Source organism: Oryzias latipes, chromosome 13 (genome assembly GCF_053564925.1).
Source record: "Oryzias latipes strain Hd-rR chromosome 13, Olatipes_Hd-rR_3.1".
NCBI classification, from domain to species: Eukaryota; Metazoa; Chordata; class Actinopteri; order Beloniformes; family Adrianichthyidae; genus Oryzias; species Oryzias latipes.
In genome coordinates, this window is record NC_136249.1 from 7505858 (window position 1) to 7524428 (window position 18571).

Consider the following 18571-nt stretch of genomic DNA (forward strand, 5'->3'; position numbering starts at 1 on the left):
GGCATTTCTGCCCACAGAACTGCAGCTCATTGGATTTCTCTGTAAACCATAGAGATGGTTGTGGGTAAAAATCCCAGTAGATCAACATTTTGTGAAATATTCCGGCCAGCCCGTCTGGCATCAACAACAATGTCACATTTAAAGTCACTTCAATCATCTTTCTTCCACATTCCGATGCTCAGCTCTAACTGCAGCAGATCATTTTGAACATGTCTCCATGCCTACAAGCATCGTGTTGCTGCCATGTGATTGTCTGATTAGAAATTTGCATAAATGAACAGTTGGACAGGTGTGCCTAATAAAGTGGTCAGTGAGAGTATTTATTTAGTTTTTATGGTTTTCATTTTATAGGTTGGTGGGCTTATGGTGACAGCCCTTGGACTGGAATGATGGACTGATCAGTTTTTGCTGACATCACGTGTGTGTTGTCTGCTGTGATGGAACTTGGTCGTTTCAACATTACACTGAAATAAACCTACCGTGCCTCAAAGTGGAAGCTGCTTCATTATTGCAAAGTTTTAGAATTGTCACCTTTTTTGTGCTCAGTTATCATCAGTTTGCAGATATATTACAATTATAATGTATAATAGGCTTACAAAATGTTCATGAGAAGATGTTTAATTATTTTCAAATGTTTATTTATCGTTTTCAACGGTGTTGTTCATGAATGCTGTTTGGAATGAGACTAACCAAGTCATGGTAGTAGTATCGGTTTCTTTCAACCTTTTCTTTAGAGCAATTTAGCTTTTATTTTCAAACGTTTTGTTGTTATCGTGGTATTAAGATATGTGTTTTTATCATCAGTGTTAGTGAAGAAAACGCAAAACACTAGGCGTTAAAAGAAAAGCTGCAGAAATGACTCCCTCTTTCAAAGAAGTATGGCAGCCTTTATTTTGAAAAACCTACAGACTAAAAGATGCAGCACGATCCATGTTTCTCTTGACTGACAGTTTTGTTTCAGGCAAATGCTGTTTCTAAAGGCCTCATTAATACGACCCTCAGTTCCAGTCTATAGAACTGTTCTGTCTGAAAGTGTTCAGGTTAATGTCATGTTGGTAGTGGTTAAAGCAGTGTTAGTAGTAGTGAGTTTCTGTGCCTCTATGAGCTGCAGCTCAGGGCACTGCAAATGTGATGAGGATGTTGGGGGTTGGGAAAATAAAGAAGCTTATTGAGCAGCAACAAGGCGTGATCTTTGTGTCGATGCAGACACAACAAGAACCTCCACTGAATTTCTGCTTAATGACGGGGAAACGTTTAAAGAAGCAGAGATGACTTTTTATTTTCTAACTTGTTATCAATTTCCACAGATCTGAGCATTCAGCAGAACACAGCAGACCAGCTGGAGTCAGTTTTTTTTTTCCAGTTCCTCTTCACAGCATCATCCCCATCCCCCTCCATCAACCTCTACGACTGACGCTGCTGGAGGAAGAGTTCAAACAGATCCAAAGGAAAGTGGCAGTAAAAACATATTTCCCCCCAAAAAACCCACAGGTGATAAAATGTCTTTTTCTGTTTTCTGCTTTAGATCAATGTTGGAAACTGAGATCATGAGAGTGAAGCAGATGTTAGCACAAACCATCAGATCTTCCTCCACAGGAGGCTGAGTTTGGTGGCAGATTTCTTTCTGTACCTTGACCACAAACATGTTGTGGTTCCAGATGCTTCATATGCATCCTGTTTTTGATTTTTGATTTGAAATGGTTTATTTCAAGCAATCAAATAGGAATAATACACAACAATACAATCATCAGTTATACATTCATACTTAGTATAGTTAGACATATCAATAAATATTGCTTGAAAGGGAGTGGAAGGAAGCGAACTTATATAATCCCACCCCTGTTCTACCGTAACCATTTTATTACATGATTTATCAATATCCGGTTCCTAGCTTTTATCAGACATAAATAAGAATGTTGAAGTATCAATGAAGCACATGACAAAGATGAATTACTTAAATTATTTTGTAAAAAATAACTTTTAGAAATCTACATGGCAATGAAGTATCCAAAATATATGCAGATTATGTTACTTATAAAAGTCATTGATATGATTAAAAAATAATACTATATCAGTAAAATAGACATAACACTGTTTCAGGAATTTTCATAGCAAAATTTGATCAAGTGTCAAAAGTTAAAAATATGTGCAAAATTATGCTACATTAGGAAAAATCATGAATCAATTTATCAATTTTTTTGGAGCAAGTGAAGTAAAATCATTGAAAGTCAATCAATTTAACCATTTTTAAAAATTGATTAATCATTTGTTTTTGTATTTTTTATGATAAAGTAATGCTGTGAAGTAAAATAAGAAAGGCCCATATTTTGTCGAATGACCAATGGTGGCATTTCTTCTTTTGCTGATAACAGCCGTTCTTCTGGGTTTGAACAGAGTTTATAGTTCGCTTCGATGTAATGTCTGCAGACATTAAATAGAGGTCCATATCCTTCTTTAGCTGATAACAGCGGCACCTAGGAGTTGAGGTCAAGTTGTCTGCAGATCAGAGTTTTGGTGTTTATCAGGTCACTTCAGAGTTATGGAGAAAATGATGAATCCAGGCGTCATATTTCTTGAAAGTATATGACTCTTTGATTTATTACTCCATGTTGTTTCAGACGTCCGTAATCAAGCACTTCTCAAAGTCCTTCATGTTGTTCACAACCAGAACCTTGGACCGGTCCTCTGGACCGAGTGGTTTGACGTGAATCCTGCAGCCTTTAACCCAAGTTTTCTCAATCTGCTTACGCTTCCTGAGAAGCCTGGCATGTTTGGCGATTTCAGCATTCCTTCTGGTCAGATGGTCTTTCAGATAAGCAGCCGATCCTTTCAGATTTTTACGTTGATTCATCAGAGCTAGCTTGTGTTTTTGATTCACAAACCTGATGAGGATTGTGGTTTATCCGTCTCCTTTCTCCTGGGGAGCGGATGGCAGGTCTCGATGGTGTTGAGGTCCAGGGAAATCCCTTTAGACGTGAGAAATGATCCCACTTGGCTATCCAGAGTCTCTGCACCGCAGTCCGTTTCAGAGCCGCTAGCTTTGCTAGTGCTATTAGCATTAGCAATGCTAGTTCCAGCTCCATTTAGCTTCGCCCGAGGTTTGATCGGTACTCCAGTGAGAATGACATTATTCATCCTTACTTGTTGTTCCACATCGTCCAGTCTTTTCTCCAGAATGTCGACCCGGTTTTCTCGTTGCTCGTTTTGAGCCCAAATCTTCGGAAGTCTTCCATCAGTTCCAAGATTGGAGTTAGCTTAGCTGTCGCCTGTTCCATAAATGGATACAAGGCAGCTTGGATTTCATCAAGAGACTTTTTAAGGTCTCCGTAGTCCTGGTTTTTCTTAGGGGCCATGGTCAGCTCTCTTTTTTGGAGAAAATCGACTTTTTAAGTCATTTGAAGATAGTTGTATAACCGCAGAGAGCCACACACGCGCGCTGCTGTAACCCGGAACCGGAAGAGTCAGTCCAGGACAGAGACGGGCTTCATCTTGAACATTCATCACTTTCTGTCTGTTCAATCTCCACCAAAATGCTGACCGAGATCTGGACCTACGCAGCTCCATGATGACACACCATCCCCGTCTCAGAGCCGCTCCACTTCAAGTCATAACGTTCAACCAAAAAAAACTTCTACATGAACTGATCCAGAACTCAGCAGTCCATTTCTTTCTATTATCCTGTTCATTTCACCCTTGTTTTCAAAGATTTGCTCTGTTTCCTGGTAAGTTATTGGTATAAATTGTATAAATGTTGAAATTTTTTTGTCAGAAACAGATCAGTAAAGTAAATTAAGGGTTTGTTTTTATTTACTCGAGGTGAAGTTTGGTGCAGACAAAGCAGCTTTGGCTTCAGGTTTTTCTGTCTTTTAATGTTTTTGCATCAAGATCATTGAGGTTTCTGCGTCTTGTCCATTTATTCAAAACACAGGAGCAAAACACTGCTTAGGCTCAGAACATGGAGGCCTTCCTAGCAGTAATGAAAGTAACCTTCTTTGTGGCTTAAAAATATTTTACTTCCTGTTGAATTATTGCACTAAATGTCATGGTTGTGTTTTGCATTTTAGGTTAACAGTCTGCAGCTTTTTACTGGTCAAGAAGAAGGAAAAAGCTGCAGACTGTTAGTCTAAAATGCAAAACACAACAATGACATTTTGTGCAATAATTCAACAGGAAGTAAAACAAATTTAAGCCACCAACATTCCAGAATAGAATGAATTCATTTGGATCAAATGGATTACATACTTGGATATAGGGAGGAGCCTAGAAAGACCCTCCACTGTGTGTCTTTATTTATTTTTTTGTGCTCAAAGAAATAAAAGCTGATGGACAAATTCATGTGAATTTAGATGGAGACATTTTATTAATATCAGCCACAATTTAACATTGATTTTTTTATTCTATTATTATAATTATTATTTTTGAAGCACCTTGCTTTATGCATAAAATTAGTATCCTAACTCATTTGGAATAAATGAACCCAGTAATGATTTTAACAACAACTATGGTCAAATGCTGCCACCTGCTGGTTATCATGAGGAAATGCCGGAGTTTTGTTTTGAACAGATTCATTTTTGCTCCAAACACAAACAATGATTGTTTTCGTTTACAGAGAGATAAATAACAAATAACAGAGGTTGTTCATTTATTTCAGCATCAAAAGAAATATGACAAATATAAAAATTAAAGAAATTTACGTGTGTAGCATCTAAAATAAACATTTTGTGCTCAGACTGTAATCAGGAAATGTGGGAGTTAGAGGGGGTTATTTCACTCAGAAAGAAATTACTTATAAATCTGTTTACTTTGGTCTTGATGTACCAGGGGGGTATTCCAGGGTGGTATTCCAGAAAGCAGGTTATACTAGTTACCACTAGGGAAGGGTACTGTGCCCCGGTATTGAACCAGTCCTGGGGCCACATTCTTCAAGACCGCAGTATCGTTAAGATCTGACCAGAGGGGTATTCCAGAAAGCAGGTTATGCTAGCTCCCACGATAAGTTTGAGGCTAAGGAAGTTGATAACCTCAGCTTTCGGTTCCAGAAATGGAGGTATGTTTCAGGATAGGTCAAGTTACCATGGCAACTCATGCTCTGAACATAACCTGGTCCGGAGCAAGTTTAGTTGAAGATTAGTTTGTTTACAGAGAGGTGAAGCAGCATGCCGTGTCCATTTGAAGATGATTTAGTGGATGAAAAAGCTCAGATAATACTTTTTCCACCATGAGAGGGTGATGAGACCACGTATGGATGTTGTATAGATAAACTTTTTTACTTTGATCTAACTTAATTATTTGCTTCAGTTAAGATAAATCATTTTTTTGTTAGGTCACCTTAAAAATTACACGTAGTTTTCAGACAATTATTTTCCTTTCGTTCAAATTAATTCAATTAAGTAGGTGTAACTTTGATGCTGCCGTTAGATCGGCACCGCAAGGGATTCTTGGATATCATTCCCTTTGCCTGTCTGGACGGATTTGGGTTTAAGTGTGGGTTTTTTACAAAATGTGTTTAGTTGTATAGCTGTTTTACCGTGTTTTGCCGAGCTATTTTGTCCTACTATGCTTAAGTCTCTGTACCATGAGTGAGAGTAAAGTAGAGGATGATGAGTTTATATCGCACCTCTACCACCTAAAGCTGTTATGACATTGATGAAATATTCTGTGATTAATTTTTGCACTCCGTGCATTTTTTTCCGTTCTTTTTATTGTTATAAAAATGAGCATATCTGCTGGCTCAAACTTAGACATATAAAGTTCAAGAAATATAAGTAATTAAGATGGAAAAAAGATTAATGAAGTAATGTGACATTTAGTTAGATAAATACGTAAATTTGAGTTGTATAAACAATTATTGAGTTTGAATAAATTTAACTAAATTATCTTTCAGCCGTGTTACTTTTTTGATGGACTTATAATTTCTATCCGCCGTCATTAAAATCTCGGACTCCGTCTCACTTCCGTCTCAAGTGTCGCGCTTTCTTTTTTTTTTTTTCTCCACGCGTTGCCATGGTGACTCCAGAAATCGGCGATCTATTGAGAATGTCTTTATGTACCGTGCGTTAACCCAGGGTTACCAAGTCGAGCGTAATTACGCCAACTCATATCCGGTCTTTTGGAACCGACATACCCAGAGTAAGCAAGTTCAGGTGGATTTCAGCCAGAGTTCAGGCTCAAAGTCAGGCTAGTTTAAACATGCTTCCTGGAATACCCCCCTGAACGGTTCTGCTATCGGTACTGGAGAAGTTACTTTTTCTTTTTTTTTTGTCCCACAAGCGTTTTCTGCCATATTTCACTCACCAATTCAGTCAATTTTCCGTTAATTAATAATGATATTAATTACGGTATTCTCGTTGAAGCGGAGAGCTCTGTCTGGCTATTTGTGTGCACGGGGGGCGGGGCTGTTGTTCAGACAGCACGCGCCGCGCGCGCACACACACAAGGGAAGGCAGCGCACACACAGTCAGTGGCGATCTCGTAGGGGACACTTGAGCGCCCTAGACTAAGAACACCCGTTTCTGCGTAAAATTAATGAAGTTTGCATCAAGGAGCCCCTACCATGCTGTCACCTTGCTGCTACGATGACCGTATGTTGCGCTGTTTGTGTAGAACACGCTGGGGCGGCGTGTTCCAGTTTCGGCACCGCAAGGGATTGTGGGGTACCATTCCCTTTGCCTGTCTGGACGGATTTGGGTTTAAGTGTGGCTTTTTGACCAAATGTGTTTAGTTGTTTAGCTGTTTTACTGTGTTTTACAGAGTTATTTTGTCCTGCTATGTTTAATTCTTTCTGCACCATGAGTGATCCATTGAGAATGTCTTTATGTACCTGCTGTGCACGCTCATTAAGCCAGGGTTACCAAGTCGAGCGTAAATACACCAACTCATCTTTTGGAACCGACATACCCAGAGTAAGCAAGTTCAGGCGGATTTCAGCCAGAGTTCAGGTTTGAAGTCAGGGTAGTTTAAACATACTTCCTGGAACACCCCTCTGTAATGTCTCCCAGGATGCAAGGATGTGAACAGTCCTCAATGAAGTCTTTTGCTTTGCTGAGGCAGCGGGATGGATAAATGCCTATGGCGGGGAGAAGGTGTCTCACTTTCTTCAGCCTCTCCCTGTCTGCAGTGCTGCAGCTGCCAAACCCAAGTGTGCTGCAGTTTGTCAGCAGGCTCTCCATGGATGAGCAGTGGGTCAGCAGCAGGTTGGTGTTGAGACTGTTCCACCTGAGGACTCAGGAAGTGGAGATGCTGCTGAGCCTGTTTGGTTTGGATGTTGGCTGACCAATAGATATCGGCAGAGATGAGGACGCCAAAAAACATCTGACACTTTTTCACCTTCAGAACATCCTCCTTCAGATCACTCCATTCAAATGGAAAGATATTTACAGAACTGCCCAAAAGGGGATTTTGAGAGTTGATTTGGATTCTTTCTGACTGTAGATTACTAAATTGGGATCTGAATGAAATGTTTCAAAAAGTGAAGTTATTGCTTAACCCTTGTGCTATCCTATGGGGTCCAGATGGCCATTGATGTGTTATTCCTATCATGATAAAGGTGGATATTCATATCAAATTTAATGATAATCACTAATAATTACCAGATGTATTTATTGTTTTTTGTTTCTTTATTTATTTGACTTTCATTCAATTTGACCAGCTTTGTGACAAATTACAATAAAAAAGATGCAATTGTTAAAAATCTAAACATATATTTTATTTTATAATTCACAGCAATAAATGTTTTGATTTACAAAATAAAATAATACTGGAAAACGTAATCAATTATAAATAATGTCATTTTAAGAAGCGATAAATAATGGGCCAATGACTTATTTTAAATTAAAAATAGCCTACATAAAATAAAGATTGGCTTTTCATAAATGAACATGTTTTTTGGACAAAAATGAGAAGAGTGAAAAACTGCAGGCTTTTATTCTAGCAGCTGCTCTCATGTGTGACTGCAGCATCTTAGTCCCACAGCTGATCCTCGTTTCCCGCCGGGTGTGGTGGCGCGCGCCTGTAATCCGCGCTCATGGAGGCTGAGGCTGGAGGATGGTTGGAGCTCAGGAGCTCTGAGCTGCAGTGGACTGTGCTGATCGGGTGTCCGCACTCAGTTCGGTATCGATATGGTCTTTCTGGGGGAGCCCGGGGAGAGCAGGTCGTCTAAGGAGGGGTGAACCGGCCCAGGCCGGAAACGGAGCAGGTCAAAGCCCGCGTGCCGCTCAGCAGTGGGATCACACCTGAGAGCAGACGCTGTAGCACAGCCTGAGGAAACATCCAGACCCAGACTTTTGATGTACTCTGTACTCTTCATCAGAATATTCTGACAAGAACTCCCGACAGTTCCTGATCCAGCAGCTTCTGGAAACTTTGATCATTCTTCTCTTTTTGGTGAAAATTTTATTTTTTGTTGCTCCTACACCGCCCCCTCCTGTACGACGGAGTATTAGGGCCACAAAAAAAAAAAAAAAATTATAGTATTAGGGCCACAAAAAAAAAAAAAAATTATAGCCACCAAAAAAAAAAAAAAGTAAAATTACGAGATTTTATCTCGTAAATTTAGGAGATAAAAACTCGTAAATTTAGGAGATAAAAACTCGTAAATTTAGGAGAAAAAAACTTGTAATTTTAGGAGATTACAGTGGAAATGAGCATGCAGAGCAGCAGGTGAACGCCGTGCAGCCGCAGAGAAGACCGACTAAACTTTGTTGAACAGGTGAGCTGAATGTTTATTGATAACGTTCCAAATGTCTGGAAGGTCATTTGTTTGATTTCCGATTCATTAAAGTTTTATTTATTGATGGTTGGTTTGCAGGATCTCTGCAGCCCGATGACTCCGTCGTCGGTGTCCCTGCAGCTGTTCGCTTGAATTCTTTCTTCCTCCACCAAAGACAAGATCTCTACGTTTGTGTGACGCTTCCGTCACACAAAAGGAGGAGCACTTTTTGGGCATTTTCAACGTTCCAAAGCCAATATAAAACACTATTTTCATTCCTCTTTATTGTTTTATGCTGAAACGGGACATTTCATCTGCAGGAGGGGGCGTTTGTAAGACTGTTTACTTCCGCATTGGTGTTGGGATGACAGCTTCATGACGTAATCAGACAGATGAACTTCAGGATATGTGAATGAAAAGGAGAATAAAGGCTGCAGCGATTGTCTACACCCAAACGTGTCTCTGAGCTCCTTATTTTACATATTAAACTCCGCTTTACTGACACTGAACCCCGGAAAGACTGCTACACGGAAACTAATCTGATTTTGAGTCGCCAAAAGGTTCAGAATCTCTTTGTTTTACACCTATAATAATCCGGAAATGAAGCTTCACAAAAGGCTCCACATACTTCATCTTCAAGCTAGGTTCCGATAAACGGACAACTTCGGTGTTTTTTCCTTAATCTACGACTTTTTTCTCGTAAATTTATGAGATTTTAAGTCGTAAATTTATGAGATAAAAAGTCGTAAATTTACGAGTTTTTATCTCCTAAATTTACGAGATAAAATCTCGTAATTTTACTTTTTTTTTTTTTGGTGGCTCTAATTTTTTTTTTTTTGGTGGCCCTAATACTCCGTCGTACTCCTGGACTATAGAAGCAATGACATAAAATAAAACAAAAAAGCTGATTTTTGGATCATTTGTACAAAAAAATGATAAGAACTTTTATGTGAAATATTTAGTTTCTTTCCTTTATTAACTTAGGCATGACTGCATTTCTGTAACTGGTTGAATCAGTATTTTTATGTTTTAATATAGCTGATCTAAATTTGTAAACAGGAAAGTCTGGCTCCAAATCACAGCAGAACCTGTTAATCCAACACAAGTCACGTGACTGACAGTGAACAGATAGAATTGGTAGGCTGTTAATTGAGAGAAAAGGATAAAACATTGATAGGATAAAAACTGCTTTTTTTCCTTGCAGATTAGCAGGTATGTGTGAACTTCTCACACTAACTTTTTTCTTCTTTTCCTTATTTTATGATCAATTTTAATTTGTCCTTGTGAAATATCTGGAAGCTGTCAGTCTGATTTAAAAGCTGTACCACAGGTAATTGTACAAAACAGAAGTACTAGCGGCCATCAGAGAAACAAATGCAAAGGCAGATTAAGCAGTTCCATTTAATAGAGAGAGTTTACAGTTTTAAAGCAGATTTCAAAGGAAGTAGAGACATTTGTTTTTACGTCTACAGGGGATTGCCCGGGACATGAAATCATGTAAGCATTGTCAGTATTTAAACATATACTGTGTTGATCAATATGTTCCAACAATAACAATATTAAACTTTCCTTTAGCAGTTGTTTAAAAACTAATTAAAAATGCAAAGGTTTTACCATCACAACACCAAGAGCATGCAGTGTATTAAGGTCAATAACGTCATGAACATGAGCTGTAAACATTAAATCTTCTGTCACACGCTGGAACGTCAGTCTCCACCTCAGAGCCCCAGAGCATCCTTCTGCACTTTGTAACCCAGCAGTGCATTTGCAGCATCAACACACTCCTTCACACATGGAGCTGAAAGACAAGTCAGAAAAATGACAAGTTCAGTGTTAAACCTCAGTTTACATCTAAAACATCAATCCAGATATTTCAGAAAGGGGATTATTGTCAAAATGCTTGAGAATGTATCAAGCATGTTGCCAGCATTGAGTCATTTAGCAGGGAAAAAACATTTTTAACACATCAGTATTTTATCAGTACTGGGATTTCTTAGTGGCCTACTGACACAAAAAAATGTCACCAGTTGTTGCTATGAAGCCAAAAAAAAAAGAAACATTTTATTGTTTCCTTGGACTTGTGTTTCTTTGTCCTGCTGAAATATCCACCTTCTTTTCATTTTCAGCTTTTCAGCAGATTTTTTATCCAATGCATTTTTCTATTCATTTTGCTTTCAATCATTCTGCCAGTACCACCTGCTGAAAAAGCAGCCCCAAACCATGATGCTTCCACCCCCAAACTTAACTGGTGCTACAGTGTTCTTGGGGTGGTGGATGGTGCTATTTCCTCTCCAAACAGTGTGTAGGAATCAGTCAGAAAAATCCATTTGGTTTTCACGTGACTGTACTGCAGTCTTCCAGTAATCCACAGGGTTCTCCAAATGTTTTTTCTTCCTCAACATGATTTTTTTCCCAGAATGGGAGTTTTGCGTGGCGAGCATCCATGAATACCATGATTCAGCAGATTGCTGCACACATTACTGAACAGTACCTGCTGATGCTATGTTTTCCTGAAGTTCAGAACTTGGAGAACTCTCCTGATTATTTTGTGGACTCTTCAGACAAGAATCTTACACCTGATTACAGTCAAATTATAGTGGGCTGAACTTTAAGAAAACTAAAATGTGAATGGATTTGACATTCATTCTTGTTTACTTGTTTGTTTGAACACGTATTTAATTTACACTTGATTCTCTTGAAGAAATCCAGAGAATCTGGAAAACTTCACTGTTCAGTTCCAGGTATTTCTCTCTGAGTCACACTGGTGGACGTTTTGGATAAAGATGTTCTGGATCCATTTTAGGTCAAAGAATCGGATCGTTCAAAATGAACAAATATTAACTATGAATCATTTAGGTAACCTCAAGTTATTATAACTTATTTACTTTGCTGTAAAAACAATATTTTAGTCTTTATATTTGGTTTCAGTTTTCACCCATTATTTGAGTATTTCATCACCAGACATGTGAGTACGTTTACTCTCAAAAGTACTTTGACATTCTAGACATATTACCATTCTGAGCTTGGACCCATGAAGCAGCCTTCACAGCCAGAAGCTCCCATTCATCCTTTGCATCCATCTTGAATCCATGAAGCCAGATCAGAGCCAGAATGGTGGCCCACACCTCACTGCTGACCTTTTCAACCAAATCAAGTCAAATGTGAAACACAAAGAAAACATGAGAAAAAACACTCTAGCTAACATTTTAAAGTGTTAAGACTTTCAATGTTTTCAGTTCTTTTAATCTCCTAAAACAGCTTGATTATTGTCTGACAGTGACCCACCTCTGCAGGCTTTGACTTCTCCACCTCCTCACTTGTTTTTCCCAGAACTGAGGCCAGAGCTGCATCAAGCAGCCAGCAGCCGGACGCCTTCTGGAGGGAAACCAGCTGCAGCAGAGGGTCTCTGCGGGGCTGCTCAGGCACAGCGGCTCCTAAAAATATTGTCAAATAAGAAATGCATTATGTTCTGTTAGGTCAAAAACAATAGCCTACTCTCTCTATTTTAGTTAAAACTTTAGCATTTTTAAGCATATTATGAAAATCCTGAACCTATGAAACCAAACATTTTGGTGGAGATGTGTGGAAATGCATGATGGTAGTAAACTCATCCCTGCAGAGTGATAATGCTCTCAGCCCTTAAGAGAGTTTGATCAGAATTGGTCCTACAAAGGATTGGAAGGCCTGACAGCAGCCCTGACCTCAATTACATTGAATTGTCTTTTTGTTCTTTTGTTTTGTTTCTTTGATAGCTGAGATTCTGATTTGCGCCAAATCTTGGTTAAACACAGTGATGCCATCTCACAGAAGTCTTTGGCCAGGCTGGTCAAACACTGAAGCCAAAAGAAAGAAACAGTTTGTGAAAATAAAAGAATTCTCGTTCAGTTATTCAGAAACAGAAGTTTAGGAGTTATTTTTTACTCTAAGCTATCTTTTATCCCTCATATTAAACATGTGGTTAAATTGTTTTTTTTATAATCTTAGAAATGTGGCTAAGGTCCATCTTTGTTTCTCTCTGTTGCTAACATGGAGCGTGCTTTTATCCTCTGCTTGCAGAACATCAAGAATGTTAAGAACTTCAACTTCTCCAGAACTCTGCTGCATGAGTTCTCATCAAGACCTCACATCATGAACTTAAATTCCCTGCATTGGTTCCCCATATGCTTCAGGGCTGATTTTAAGATACTTTAAATACATTTTAAATGTCTTAATGGTCTTGTGCCTTCTTCTTTGTCAGACCTCTTGGTAAAATATGAACCCTCTTTGACCCTCACATCCTCCGGCACTAGTCTACTAACCGTTCCATCTGTAAAGACCAAAACCTACTGCCAGGTGTAAAACACTTGTTTTACATACGAAAAGTGCTATATAACTTAAGATTTGCTTTGATTTGATTATCATGAGTGGATGCCGGACTGTTGTGGCTGTTTCCACACACTGCTGACACTCCAGTTTTTTTGTTTTTACAATTACATTACAAAATCTTTTTCCTTTAGAAAAACAAATGTTTTATTTTCAGACAGAATTGCAGGAATGTCATTTCTGTCCATGATTGAAGGTTAGGATGTCCTCCAGCTTTGAATGTTAACCAGTAAACTAATTTATAACGTGCAGCATGAAAGTTGCTTTTAATAAAAGGTAAGACTATGATGGAAGTGTATTGCATTCAATTAAAAAATATATTTTTGTACGTGTATTAAAATAAAAGGGTCACATTTGTTCAAATGATTTTGTGATTTTTGTTCTAATACTTTTAAGAAATACAAATGCAGAGAAATATAAATATGCTTGGCTCTAACCTCATCCACTCATGATGAGCTCCAATTAAAAGCTAAAAGCCACAAAGTGTCCGTTTGTTTATATGCTGGCACAATATCATCAGCCTGTTTTGTCAATCCTGATGACACTATTGGGCACAAAGCAGCGAAGTCTGTGGGTGACCTGCTGAACGCTCACCTTGTGGGTGTGGTCAACTTTGCTATAATATTTTCAGAAATTGTAATATCTTTTTCTGAATCTGCTATAATGTTTTTTGGGACTACAAGAGTTGTCAACCTAAAGTGAGGAGATAGGGACGCGTCTGCAACCTGCATTACTCTAACCTGCTGGTTCCTTCTAAGGGAAAGAGGAAGGATATTTGGGATTTCTGTGGAGTTTGTTTTAACAATGATGAGTACTTAAGATATTTTTGAGATTATTTATGGTGAGTTACTGAGAAACTGCCATTGTTTGTCTGAGGTGTTTTTGTGTACTTTATTGACGGTCCCTGCCTGCCTGCCTCTGCAGATTCACATCAAGTTCATACAGGTCAGTATTTAAAAATACATTAGTTTTACTACATGATATACTTTAGTTACGTCTAATAGCTCAAAGTCAATTTAAATAATTGTAGTCACCTTATTTTTGCAGTATCAAAAATAAAACAATATTTCACATTCATGTGATTAACTTACCAGAGTCACAGCTTTCCTCAATCATCCAATCTGGAACATGTAAAGCAAAGAAAAACATGAGATGTTGTTCGTGTTGTAATAAGGCGTTGACACAAATATCTTTTCATTAATTGCAGGTTAAACAAATGAGTGTTCATTGTCCTTGTCTATAGATGAATAACAGTTTGAGCACCTCAGCTGCTCTATAAACCGGTAAAACCATGGCCCCTCCCTCCTCTGCTCAGCACCAACATGAATGGTGCTTCCAGCAACTGGCAACACACGCAAGAAAGTTTCTCTGTGCACCAATGTGAAGGAATTTGTTTTATTATTATCATTGTTTAAATGTATTTCTTTAAATGTTAACTTAGATAGACCTTTTTACCTCTTCTGAAAACAGTTGTGTGTTTGTTCATCTGCTTCTCATCCCAGCAAGGAAGAGAGGGGGGTTTACGACACACTGTCCTGAGCTGATAAGGGATACTGTTTGAAGTTAGAATCCACCAAATGGGTCATTATACAACACCCCCTAATGAACTTTTTCTCTTTGTCCTGAAACTGTTACCTCCTTCTTGTGTTCTTAATAAAAGGTGCACAGGGAGAGGCAGACCTTTGAGAAGAGCAGCGTGTTGGTTGTCTTCTGTCACACTGGCTTCTTCTCCCTCGTGCATGAGAAACTTGATTCTTGCTGTGGTCTATTATTTCTAATTGGGTTTTTCTTTAATGTTTAGATGCATTTATCTGACATTCTTTGGTCCTTCGAGCCGGATGACAACATATCTGCGTCCTTGGGGGGAGGACCACGCCGATTGAAGTCTGTCGACAGCCCGTGAGACTAGGTCTGCGGAGGAAAGTCCGTCGTAGTGAATTCTACGCCGGCCAATCGACTGGTCTGATCCCTGGGTCCGGATTGACGTTATCCGTGAACCAGTCAGACCACAGCAACAAGGCAAGTAAAGCGCTTTTACAGGGGTTCGAGTCCCCGAAGTGGCCCAGAATTCTGAGGGACAGGTTCAAGTCCTGTTGCCTAAAACACGTGTGGCTTTAAAGTCCCGGAAAAGTCCAGAATTCTGTATAAAGGTGTAGGTTCGAGTCCTGCAGCCTAAAACGCGTTAGAGGGTTCAAGTCCCTAAAAGGCCTATTAAAAATAAATAAAAATAAAAAGTTTTTTTTGGTGTGAATGTGTGTGCCTGTGTGAAAGGAGTGAACTTGTTCGAAACAGTGGGCAGCTGGAAACCTTGCGGTGTTAACACAAGGCTGCTTGTTGAAGTAGAACAAGATTTCATCTCATTTGGCTTTAGGTGAAAGGAACCCAGAGTCTAAAACGGGTTTTGCTCCTGGGAGGACCCTAAACGTGTGACCGGATCAGACAATAGGTCTGACCTAGAAGCTTGTTGCACGGGGAGTGAAATTCGGTCCTGAGAGTCATTCTCTGTTGGTTCTGATCACACTCTGTGACTAACGTAAATAATAGAAAAATAAAAATAACAAAAAACAAATGGGGAATTCAAATAGAAAAGTAGAATTAACAGGGGATTCAAAATACATGGAAAGAGCTCATCCAGGCTCAACTACGTTCTTGAGAAAATGGGATAAAAACTACAATTTTAAGGGGAATCTTGGAGTACAGGCATGTACTGAATTAGTTCAAAGGTTACAAATTAAAAACAAAATAAAAAAGAAAAAAGAAACAAAAAGTAGTGAAGAATTAATTTGTGCTAAACTGTGGTTAAATGAAGCAACAAAAAGAAAGAATGGCATTCAGAAAAGTAAAACTAGGGAAGCATGTCTGATTGCTAAAAAAGAGGATGATGAATCAGTTGTGATAAGACCAAGACCCCTGCAGCAGGCTGCAGCTGAGCTGCAGGGTGAGCAGGGACGTGATGAAGAAGGGGGGGAAGAGAATCCAGCTGTTTTCTCACCCCCTCCCTATGAGGGGCCAACTGCTCCTTCCTTGACGGGTCTTTACCCACCACTGACTGATTTAAATAAACCAGAAAAAGAAAAAATGACGTTAAGAGGAAAAGGGAAAAAACTTGAATGGAGTAAAACTATGGGGGTTGGTTTGGAAGAAGCTGGAGGGTCATCTGAAATTGCTGAGACATTTCCAATGATTGAAGTGCCCAATCCTAGAGCTGGAGAAGATGGCCAGAGACCTACACTTCTTGTGTTTAGGACCTGGACAGTGGAGGATGTTAAGAAGGCAGTAGAGGGAGTTATCTCTCACAGGGAAAATCCACATGATTTTCATGAGCAAATGATGGAAGTTCAGAGAGCTTATCATCTGAATGGCATTGAATGTCAACAAGCATGAATGACTGCTATGAAAGCAGACTGGGCAAAAGTAAAGGGAAATTGGAATCCTATGAATGATGACGATCCACCCAGACCTCTTCCACATAACAGTCAAGAGTTAATTCAAAGTCTTACACTTTTAGGACAAAGAATTAGAGAAGCCTTTCCAATGAGACCTGACTATGGAAAGATTGGTCAAACTAAACAAAAAGATGGAGAGTTAGTGTCTGATTTTAGAGTCAGATTTGAAGAAGTTTTTAAAGCTAACAGTGGACTCAGAGATGATGATAATGATGATGGTGCCTATAGACAGCAGCTGAAACAAGCCTTACTGCAAGCTATGAGACCAGAGATTGCAGACTGGATAAGGAAGCATTACATTGATCTACCTACAGGAGCACTACAACAGTTTATGAATTTTGCTGTTCATGCAGAAAAGGTGATGGTGAATAAGAAGAAAGTTAGAAATCAAAGTGTAGATACATTTTGGCAGGAGGAAAGTAGTGATGTGTTTTTTGGAAGGAACATGAACAGAGGAAGAAATCGTGGACGTGGCCAAGGGCGTGGTCGTGGAAAAGGAAATTTTAAAGGAAGTTTTAGAGGAAGGTTTAGAGAAAGTAGCAACAGAGGGTCAGAGCAGGTTGATGATGGATGTTGGATTTGTGGACAGAGAGATCATTGGTTGAGAGATTGTCCTGAAAGAAAGAAATCAGATTGACTAGATGGTAGAAGTAATGTCAAGATTAACAATGAATCTGAACCAGAAATTCAACCAATTTGTGATGAATTTTTAGATCTCACTGAAGTTTGTCTTATGGAAAAGCCAGAAATAACTCTTTATGTTCAGGGACAACCGTTTGTTTTTCTTTGTGACTCAGGGGCTTGTAGAACTGTGATAAAAAGTCATTACAATGATTTTCCTAAGTCAAATAAAACAATACAAATGAGATCTGCAGATGGTCAAATTGAAACTAAACATTTGAGTAAACCAGTTTGTTTTGAAAATCCTGACACTAATGAAACAACAAGCATTCCTGTGGTTTTAGCACCAAACTGTCCTTTTAATCTTTTAGGGAGAGATGTCATGATAAGATTAAAGTTAGGAATTTACCCCACCAGAGAAGGGGGGATGCAAGCACGACGTTGCCCAGATACAGACATCTGTGTGTTAGAAGGCAGAGGTGAACCACACTATTATTGGACTTTAGATCTACCGAAAACTGATCTTGGACAGACTGCAAAAAACTTAATGGAAAAAGCAAAAGCCAGAGTGTCACCCCATGCAGATTTTATGTCTCCAGAAAATCTGTATGTCATGTTAAGATGCAAAAAGTCTCCTGGCCCTGACAGGAGATATGATGAAGCAGTGAGTAAACTAGGTTTTCAAAAATGTACAATAAATGATTTTTATTGGAAAGATGAAACTAGTTTCTGTACTGTGACAGTTACACCAGAAGCAAAAAATTTAATGTATACAGAAAGAGTGACAAGTTGGAAACAAATGGCAGATGCAGTTCCATTTATTTCTTGTACTAAAGCTTCACGAGAAAAATGGGAAGAAATGAAAGAACATGTGCAGGAAGTGACTTATACTTTGAACTGGCAGACTGATCCGGAAACTGGAATTTCTACCAATCCTGAAACTAAGTTTAAAAAGATTGCATTAAACTGGGTAGTGATTACACAGGCTAATGTGCATCTGACTGACAGAAGAAGCTGAGTGAAAATTATGTTGACAGAGGAAGAGGAAGATTCTCTTAAAGATCTTCCACAGTCACTTTGGACTAAAGGGCCAGCAGATGTAGGGTTAATTAAAGGATGCCCACCAGTGGTCATTAGAGGGAAGACAGAATATACTCCACGGAAAAAACAATATCCTTTAAAGGATGATGCAAAAGAGGGAATAAGGCCTGTGATAGATGAACTGTACAAAGCAGGAGTGTTAGTACAGTGCCCAGAGTCACCTTGTAACACACCAATTTTCCCAGTTAAAAAGGCTCCTCCTTCTACATCTTGGAGGATGGTTCAAGATCTGAGACCAGTAAATGATGCAGTTGTACAAAGAGCACCTAATGTACCAGATCCACACACTTTGTTAAATACCTTAGATCCAAGAGCAGAATGGTTTTCAGTAATC

The 18571-nt window shown here is 39.0% G+C and overlaps 1 protein-coding gene across 1 annotated transcript in view; it reads right to left on the reverse strand.

Annotated features, from left to right (window-relative positions):
- Positions 1-10094: 10094 nt before the first annotated feature.
- The window catches only part of LOC101175181 (von Willebrand factor A domain-containing protein 5A-like), a 34512-nt gene continuing 26035 nt past the window's right edge, over positions 10095-18571 (reverse strand). The window contains exons 7-10 of the mRNA XM_023961605.2: positions 14161-14190; positions 11993-12141; positions 11721-11844; positions 10095-10505 (exon numbers count right to left, since the gene is read on the reverse strand). Of these exons, the coding sequence (XP_023817373.1) occupies positions 10426-10505; positions 11721-11844; positions 11993-12141; positions 14161-14190 (383 nt within the window). The 3' untranslated portion in view covers positions 10095-10425. The remainder of the gene's footprint in view (positions 10506-11720; positions 11845-11992; positions 12142-14160; positions 14191-18571) is intronic.